This window comes from Plectrocnemia conspersa, unplaced genomic scaffold, assembly GCF_051122295.1.
Source record: "Plectrocnemia conspersa isolate PC_06_02 unplaced genomic scaffold, ASM5112229v1 ptg000008l, whole genome shotgun sequence".
NCBI classification, from domain to species: domain Eukaryota; kingdom Metazoa; phylum Arthropoda; class Insecta; order Trichoptera; family Polycentropodidae; genus Plectrocnemia; species Plectrocnemia conspersa.
In genome coordinates, this window is record NW_028277172.1 from 1,304,803 (window position 1) to 1,315,118 (window position 10,316).

At 30.8% G+C, this 10,316-nt stretch overlaps 1 protein-coding gene across 17 annotated transcripts in view; it reads left to right on the forward strand.

Annotated features, from left to right (window-relative positions):
- LOC148232680 (uncharacterized) overlaps nucleotides 1-4,269 on the forward strand; it is a 59,484-nt gene extending 55,215 nt beyond the window's left edge. For all 17 annotated transcript variants that reach the window (XM_088190311.1, XM_088190309.1, XM_088190298.1 and 14 more), the window contains one exon: nucleotides 2,567-4,269. In XM_088190311.1, the coding sequence (XP_088046437.1) occupies nucleotides 2,567-3,021 (455 nt within the window). In that variant the 3' untranslated portion in view covers nucleotides 3,022-4,269. The remainder of the gene's footprint in view (nucleotides 1-2,566) is intronic.
- The last annotated feature ends 6,047 nt before the right edge of the window (nucleotides 4,270-10,316 follow it).

The following is a 10,316-nucleotide window of genomic DNA, read 5'->3' on the forward strand; positions in this document are numbered from 1 at the left end:
TATATGACATAAAATTTATTTTTTAACATTATTTTATTATTATTATTTATATATTTTTATTGCATATCAGTCAGGAAACGGCAATATTATACAATAAGTTATAGTAATGAATAATTTAATTTATATTTAAAATATATTTCGTAGCCTCTCCTTTAAAATTTATAAGGAATTTTAATAAAAAAAATAATACTGAAACGCCCATTCGTCACTGTATTTTTGGTGTTTGCGTATTTATCAATTTGTAATTTATATAAGAAATACTAATATTTATAAATTATTTTAAAAATACTGTATATGATAAAATACAGTCTGGTTTTATAAGATACAACAATATTATACATTAAAATAAATTTGTGTTGTTTTTTCAAGTAAAATGATAGAAAACTGAACTTTATTTTCTTGTCACTCAAATAATTTACTTATTGTATTTAAACGTACATTCTCACTATCGTTAAAAACGCAAAAGCCAACGTGTTATTGTAATTTAAAGCAATTGCTTTAATTACAAAAAATGACTGGATCTAACGTCAATGTGATACATATTTAATAGTTTGTAGTGTTTTAGGGATTAATGACATTTTTTCTGAGCATATATTTTTTTTTTGTGTAATACAACAATATTTATATATTCATCTTAAAAACCTCGGCAACTAAAGGGTTAATCCGGTGCACACACTATTTTTAAAGTTTTATTTAGGTTTATTTGAAAAAAATATCCAAAAAATGATAGCCGAGTGGTGTAAGTCGCTGAAGAACTTAAACACCTAGGTTCGAATCCCATTCAATTTCTATTGTGTCTGGGAGATCGATCGTCACATATTAAGTTTGCCTAGATTTACCTGATCTCACTATTGTAAATTTTCTCATAATTAGCTACTTCAACTCATAGAGAATATTATATATTTATTAAAAACTTGACAAAACCCAGATTTTGGCGCTAGGAAGGGGGAGAAACATATTATTGTGAAGGATTAAATTAATAAATAATTATGTTAAAGCTCATTATAAAAATAATAATTACGTGAACTATAAAAATTTGCTTTGATCTAGAAATACCAGACATAAAAATCTGTTCAAATTTCAATACGCCAAAGCTCACTGTATAGGAGTTTTTGTCATTTTAACAGATAGGAAAGATAATAAAAAAATAATAAATTTATTGATAATTTTTAGGATTCTCCCACTAATTTTGTTCAAAAAATATCTTTGATTACTATTAATTTTGCACAATAAAATAAGCTGTGCAGCGAAAATTTTCAGGATTCTTCATTTAAAAATCGCTAATTTTGCTCAATCAAATTAACGGCGAAATAAAAAAATCCTTCAATAACCATTAATTTTGCACAAAAAAAAATAGCTTTAAAGTAAAAAAATTCCTTAAAACCCACTTATTTATATTTTTAGATTACTTTTAATCTAAAATAAATAAAAAATAAATTGCTAACTCCATATTTGACAACTTTTCAGGAGAAACAAAATTGTATTTTTGAAATACGAGATAAGCCTCAAAGTGACTCTGTTAAATGGAACGAACTATACACGTAAATCAAAAAATTTAAGAACAGCACTAACTGAGTGGTAAATAACATCCTTAAAATCAACTTTCTTGCATAGTTATCAAATATGTTTTAAACGAAATTTATATTTGATTTAAAGAATACATTTTATTTTTATATTTGTATAAAATTTACTATTTAAATAATTGGCAACTGAACCGCTTATTAGCAAATATAGCCAATCACTTGTGGGCCGCAGGTTGATTTCATTTTTAAGTGATCTTCTTTCTGCAAATCATATGCAGCAGTGTGTAATGATAAAATGAACATAACACAAAGGTTCCTTGACAGTTCATGTGCTATTTATTCCTGCAGCTCTCCAATGATCCCTTGTATATAGTGGGGTAGCTAGGGTATGTGCCGCCCAGGGCGATCCTTAAAATTGCCGCCCTTCCATTTTTTGCAGGGTCATAAAATCAGCATTTCTTAAAATAATAAATTGGTTATTATTAAGCTCTTGTTATTCGTGGATTTATATATGTTTTTTACACTAGACGATCCCATCGCGAATATGCCGCCCCCGAACAAGTGCCGCCCGGGGCGCGCCCCCCCCCCCCACCCCCATGGCTACGTCACTGCTTGTATATTCTAGTATTTATAACCTACTCTGAGAACGTCTGCTATAAATTAAAAGAGCGTTGGCGTTTGCTGATGATGATTATGTACATACACTAAGCCGTCTTCTGATTTGATATACAATTTTATATAATACAAAGATGAATCATATGAAAACCTTTATCGTTTATTAAGCAAAAGTGGCATCCATTGATTACAAAGAAAAACAGTATAGAGCTTACATTCATCGATAATTCGCAGATTTGTTGTACACCAGTGCTCTACTGGCAATATAAATAACTTAAAATTCAAGGTTTTCGTTTGACTCGTCCTCAAATTAATCAGTTTAATCGCATGTTTTATTCTAGTGACTTGTGTGTCGTTAAGTTAATTTTGGCTTTTTATACCAGACCTGTATTTTATTTCGTTTTACATTATACACAATACATTTTCAGAACTAGCTTCCATACACCAGTCAAGCAAATCGGACATAACACCGCCGAAATCGGTGGAAATATCACAGAGGCCCGTGGTGACGAACCTGAAACAGGCGAAAACGCCCACTAGCCCGCCCAACCTGACGCCCATAGACGAAACCAAAGTCCTAGACATGTCCAAGCCCGTGGTGAACGGCGGCGGCTCTTCCAGCTCGGACACTCACCCGTCGCCCATAACCGGAGAGAGCCGGTTGCCCGTTGACGACCCATCCTTCGAGATGGCCACTATCATGTCCCAGCCCGGCGAGACCTTTAAGCCCACGGAAGCGACACAAAAGAGCCACGGCGGCGTGGACACGTCCATAGTGTCGCCCACGTCGCAGCCGTCGGTCGCCGCGGAAGTCCTGGAAAGGGCCAGGACAAGGTTTGATCAATTTTGGGGCAAAAAGGACAGCGGCAACGATAACGTATAAAGGACAAACCCACTAGAACACGCTTTCGTCGTAGACGTTTTTCGGTTCGTTCGGTCATTTTTCATATAATATGAACAAACGACGCCTGTTAGATGATAATACGAAGGGTCCTGATGATGGTGCTCGCCAATACAGAAGCGTACATATGTGTACAAAACAAGATATATTTTTACGATAATAATTTCAATACACTGTTATGCTGAAGCATGCGCAGCATACGCCCGCGCGCATGCTACATAATGTCTTCTTCGACCGCCTTCAATTTCGCAACTATCGCAATATATTGACGATTTAAATGGTATTTTGAGGAGCCAGTATAATTTTTAAAAGCAGAAACTTATTTATCAACGTTTAGTTTTGACGCGATTGCTTCATTGCAACTTTGCGTCTAATGTCATTGTGCGATACATCGCGGTATTGCCATATATTTGTAAAATTTAAATTATGAGATTAATTCCAATTAAATTTAATAAGCCACATATTGATCCAATTGTTGATTTTATCGATAGCTCATTGCAGCTTTTATCCATGTATTCATAGTGCCATCTTATCGAGAGATATTTCATGTATATCAGAGATACAGCAGCGATCCTAACACGCTGCTTTAAAATACTTAAATTATTTTTTTTAGAAATTTAAATGTGTTTTCTTGCTTGCTTCTAAAGATCTTACTATTTAATACCATTTTAATAACAAGTTTCTCATTTTAAATTCTAATAAAATGTGTCACGCCTTATTATTTTTTTTAAGAATGTAGTTTTTTGCCTATCTTTAAAGTATCTCTCTATTTAATAAGACTTGAACAACAATTGTCAATGTCTATCTAAAACTTTCTTCCCAGAAGATGCTAAAATAGCTGCTGTTTTCAAGTATTGGATTCTGTAGATTTTGCCTTTATTGACTAAAAATAACTGAAACCAGATCCACCAAGTCTTTGGAACATAACGTCTTACTTTTGAGTTTGATCCTTTAGTTTATCAAAAAAAATGTACTATTCTAATGCCAGAGAGGTAATTTTATTTAATATTTTTCCTATTACAGTGAAATCTCTTTGTAACGAATACCGAAATAACGAAATTTCCAGTATAACGAATTTAATTTGTCCCCGAAAAACTTTCATACAAAGTGTTTTAATTGTAATAAAGACTGATCTCAGTATAACGAAATAGTTTGATCCGAATGACGTTGCATCTTGACACAATATTTCTCTGAATTCAGTTCGTCCTTGATTTGGCGTGTACCGGATGAGTTCACAAGCAACATTCAAGGTGCTTCACTGACCCTCAAACTTTTTTTAACAAAATTTAATGTGTTCATTACAGTATCCTTAAAAATGGACAATCTGTCAATCTTGTATGAGGTTATTTTGATGCTGTAATAATATGGTAATTAAAAATATATCATATTACATTACATTCAGTATAACGAATTTTTTCTACTGTCCCGTGAGCTTCGCTATACTGAGATTTCACTGTAAAGATTTCTCTCAGTTTTTCTCCTATATATCTTACGTGTTCAACTTATATGAAACACATCGGATTTTCAAATCAAAGGGTAGTATTTTCAGTCTCTCAAAAAAGAGCTATGAATAATTGGATAAATACTGGGTCGCCCCTTCAGAATATTTGGTTCAAATTATCTGACATATGTGGTTCTCTGAACCAAAATTAAATATATTTAGATGATTCTGCTAGCGTTACAATTGGTCGCCACAATTTAATAAACACAAAACACAATATAAACGCAAAAAGGTTCATACAGGGTTGCATTGGCGAAAGGGATAACGTTTTTAGATAGTGGTAGATAGGGACAGGCGACTTATTTGATGAATTTCACTGAAATTACTATCGTAAAAAATGTAATAGCACCGTTTAATAAATTTTACACATGTGAACGCTTATGTTTTAGCATCGCCGAAGATCTGGACCCTGATAATATGTAAGATAGATCAATGATATTGTTTGAATCAGCCAAATCGTGTATAGTTTGCGAACGAGCGCAAGTTGAATTGTGACTCCTATACAAATACATCGAAATATATTTTTTAATCGATCACTCTTTTCAGCTGTATGGTTATTGAAATGGATACAGTCTACTAATTGCTTCGACACTGTTGCTATTACTGCGCGTTATACTTTAACCCTTGTTGATTTGGATTGAACGTAACGACCAATGAATTATTATCACGAGCGATTAAAGAGTGAATAGTAAATAGTTACGACTTACTATCGAATGAGTGAAATAAACTGATCATAGGATAAAATTCGGTATATTAAGACTGGAAGATAAAGATGCGATTTATGTGTATATGTAATATTTAACTTAAATAAAACGGTAGGTATTTTTTAATTTATCGCTGGGTATAAATTTAATCAATAGAGCAAAGCTACACTGTGAGAAAAGTTTTATACTGTTGTAATAGATATTATATAAAAATGACACAAATTCGTTGCGGAATATTGACGGTTTTTTTACAATTTTATATTGCGAAATTCTTTGTAGTTTTATATGTACGGCGTATCTCTGATACATAAAATAGTGATTGTATATTTTTAGTGATGATCAAAACGTTTTATTCTCGTTTAGGAATATATTACGATATTATATAAATGTGAGAACAAACAATAAAATAGTAATGTGAAAAAAAATCGCTAACGGCTTCTAATGAAAATATTTTAAGTATTTTTATCATCAGTGTCCTTTTGAAATAAATAAATAAAATACTTTTTGAATAATAAAAAATACTTGCCATTTTGTGTTAGTTTGTATACTTATAATTATTATGTAATCGATCGGCTTGTGATGGCTTTATTTGTGTATATCAGGGTTTTTGATTCGGTGTGTTTTGCGTACGTTTAGAAATATATTTGTATTTTAAGTAGGGCTCGAAATGGATGATAAATGGAGCCGCGTTCCGGTTTACTCCCGTCCATTACGAGCCTTGATTAAAAAGAAAAAATGAAATGATGGTGCAAAAATTAAATAAGTATGTCTAATGAGACCTTTTTGTGATGCTTGCGAACGATGAGGTGTGCCTAAAAACGATTTGAAGAATATGTAGTGATAATGAACAGACAATTACGTAATGTAAGGTTCGAGAGTTTATTTTTGCGGCTTATATTGACATTCTTTCAGCCCGACACTTTGATTATTTATCTTTACGATTCAAAAATATGTATTTATTTTATTTTTAAGTTAACCCTTTACTTGACACGCAACGATAAAAATCTAAGCACGATATATCGTTATAAAGGGTAAAAAATGTATGGATTATTTAAAAAAAATATTAACATAGTTCCTAGCTGATACTATATAAGTGATATTGTCATTCCATATAATCATTCCAATATGTTAATAACGCACAATCATCCGATATATATATTTGATTTATGTTGTTGTTATTGATATATACTATCAAAGCAAATGTGATAATTTATTAATATTATTTTTATTAGACAGGCACCTTATATTATTTTTAATTCAAGCCGCGCAGCGAAAATTTATATATTTGAATCAATCCATTGTAATTTTTATTTTAATTATATTATCACATTCCATAGAAATCAAATATTAAATTATATTTATGTGTAATTACCTCTATAATCGTCCATTTTCTATGTAATTTTAAAGTCTATTTTAGCAAAAAATGTTTTTTTTTTCACCATTGGCATTTAATAGATTTATTAAAACTAATAATCGTGGCTATTTTTTTTTTTTTTACAAAAAATGCTGTCAAATTTTTGACTGCGCCAATTAAAAGTGTAATCCTATTACTTTTACAGTGACGACAAAAATATAAACCTTGCCATTTTAAATAAAATAAATTATTTTTTTGGTAAATATTGTACCTAAAATCGTGTATTTTGCTAAATTTTGATTGGAATTGAATTTTTTAAATATTGATAGTAAAAAATAAAAGTATTTTTTGATTAGTCGTCCGCTTGCTCACCGTCAGTCCATTTAAAAATAATTATTACAATACAGAACATATAATTTACAATCGGTTATTCTGTAGTAATACGGATGTACAATTAAAACAAATAACAAGACTGGTATCCGTCTTTTTATAACTAACTATATATTATAAATGTAAAATTCATTTGCTCTTATTTCAATTGCCGTTACTCTAATATTTATTTCATAGATAGCATTTCACGTGCGAAATAATTATATATCTAAAAATCTGTAGATAAATGGATAGATGTGTCCATTGAGGAGAATATTATATCACTATTGAGCGTTTATATTATAAAATATAAATGAAAGTAAAGTATATAAAAAAAATGGATGTTGTTTATAATATAATATCAGTGGATAGTGTTATAATAGTAAAAAATCCGAATGTTAATAATAATAATATATATTGACTATATTATTATATTAAAACTATGTATGTATAATTATTAACGTGTATTATGAATTTAGCACAAATTAAATCGATAACGAATGCGCTACTGTGAATGACTATCCACACGTATTCAAGTTAAAATCTATTGCTAAAGTTCAATGGCAAAGCGTTACGTTTGTTGATTGTATTTGAAATTATTTATCCATTATTATTATGATTATCATTATTATTATTATTATTATATATGAGAAGAAATTATATGACGATATGTATATGACCTGTTCCCCGTGTTAAGTATTCGATAGGTAATTATTGTATTGTATATCATTCGTGACAGAAACGTGTCATTTGATTTCACGAGCATCTCATGAGCTTTCTAAAAACAAATTGTATCGATAAATAATTATTGGGAAATAAAAATTAATAAAAATAAAAAGATTGACTTTAATTTTTTATATATAAGTTATATTTTCACTCGTATAAACTGTTTCAGTGAAATCATATCTGAATACATTATACATGTATATATGTATATGTATGTATATACATATATATATACTACGGCGTAGAGATTGGGACTTCGTTATAGGGGACTAGGCACCCATACAAAATTTGAGGTTCGGTACTTTCAACTGTATTTTATGAATTTAACGAAATCAGCAAATTAAAACTTTTTTCACATTTTTGTGTTTAGTTTGTGAGCTATATAGAGCACGTGCCCTATGTTTTTTAAATATCCAAGATCTAAAGATCATAGTTTTTAAATATATATCAGGGAGCTCAAATGCTTCATCGCAATTTTATTATTGTCCAGATACTTAGATATACTTAGGTGTAGAAAGTAATGGGAATGCAATACCGAAACATATAATTTTAAAATATGTACACTGTTCTCTCAATGATAATATTATTCCAGATTCACCAAAGTTCAGCCTCTTTTTGATATGTTACATATCCAGTATCTAAAATACTGTGAATTTATCATTAACGATAAATCAAGTTTAATGTAATGCTTGAACTACTCTCTCTGGAAGTTGTCCGAACCGAAGTTCAACTGAAGTCGGCCGAGGTCACCGACTTCCGAGTAGCGGCCACACTGCCACAAATTTCATATGGCGTCCGGACGGCGGGCGTGAATGACGCTCGATCGAAAAATGTGCCAAATAATCGCAATTCTTAAATTGTCATATTATCAAAATTACGCTACTGATAATTATAAAAGTTTGTGTGGGCACTCACCAATACAATATCAGTGAAAATTTTTCGGGCGTAAATATTCAATTTACGCAAAATCTTTGTCGGCTTTTGCAAAATGCCATAAGGCATAAAAATGATACTTCAGAATACGAACACTACATCTGTGACTATCCTAGAATTTGTCGCCATCGATTTTAAATAGGAATTCGTTATGGTGTGACATTTATATAAACCGATCTAGGAAAATACATCTTTTTAACAAAATCAAGTACCACTAATTATTTTTAATTATTTAATTTTATATGAAAAAAATATAATAATGATATCTGTTAAAAGAATATACTATCAAAAATATAATTAATCCTTTTTGGTGCCCTAAAATATTCAAAGATGTCAGTAAGAGTCTGTTGAAGTCCCCGATAAGCATGTAACCGAGTTACTCGTTCTATCTCAATTTGCGAAAAACCATATCATTATCTCTCTCACTGTCGTCACTTAGCACGCGAGAGAGCGAAAGGGGAAGTATCTCACCGCTCGCGCTCGAAAGAGCAGCTCCGACTTCGGTCCGTTTGCCAACAATGTTCGAAAGCACTCGAAGCTGGCCAAGTCGACTGAATTACCCCTACTTTACCTCCCGTTCTCAGTAGCATCAGACAACTTCCGAGAGATTTTAGAGCGGGCAGAACCGAACTCGACCGAAGTAACCCACTATATTCTCCGTCCTTGGCCAACTTCCAGAGAGTGTAGTACAGGCATAAAAAATACACTTTAACACATTTTAATTATAATTATATACTTAGTTGGTAACAGAAAAAAAGAACATTGCATTATTTTTCAATGAATAATGTTTTTTTTAAAAACATACATTTCATACAATACATACAATATTTAAAACCTATGTTCCTTGGACTATTTGGGTAAAAATATGTCTGAATAATGATAAAAATGTGCAAATAGTAGAAAGAATTTCGTGTATGCAATACCTGTTTTTGTTTTCACTTCGCCAGCTATCCCTATCATAAAAATGGGGCAGCAGGCCGTGGTCATTTCTCTGTTACATAACAGAATTATTGAGAACTGCTAGGCACTTATGTCAAAATATCATTGCCAGCACGTTAGATAAGTAATTAGAAAAAGATTGTCCAACAGCAGCACCCTTCGAAGATACATTATATTATAAAAGCATTCCATTTATAAAGAAAGAAAACAAATATTATTCTTAACTTTTTTTTATTTCAGTTATCCAAAAGTAACTACCCCGCGCAGGGTTAATAATATGATTTTTATACATTATAATCAAATACAATTAAAATAATAATAAATCTTATAAATAATATCTATAAAATAATAAACCTTACGATTACGTTAAAATAATACATAACATGATTATAGTATCAATCATAATTTCACAAAAAAATATTTATGGGCGTACGTGAGTACATTTACATGCATGACGTTACATACATGAAACAATTAAAATATATATAATATATAAATTTCATATGTGTGTATTTTGAAAAACGACTCACGGAAGACACTTTGAAAATAAATACAAAAAAATACACAATAATAGCCAGCTTAAAAACTATTATATTAAATTATTGACGCTATATATAAATGATAAATGTCAGTACTTTATCGCTACGATCTTCCGAGCCACCACCGAGGTTTTTATTTATTTTTACTTTCTTACATTACGACACATTTAGTCTAGCAAAATAAAAGACTTTATTACGAGAACCGATTGATT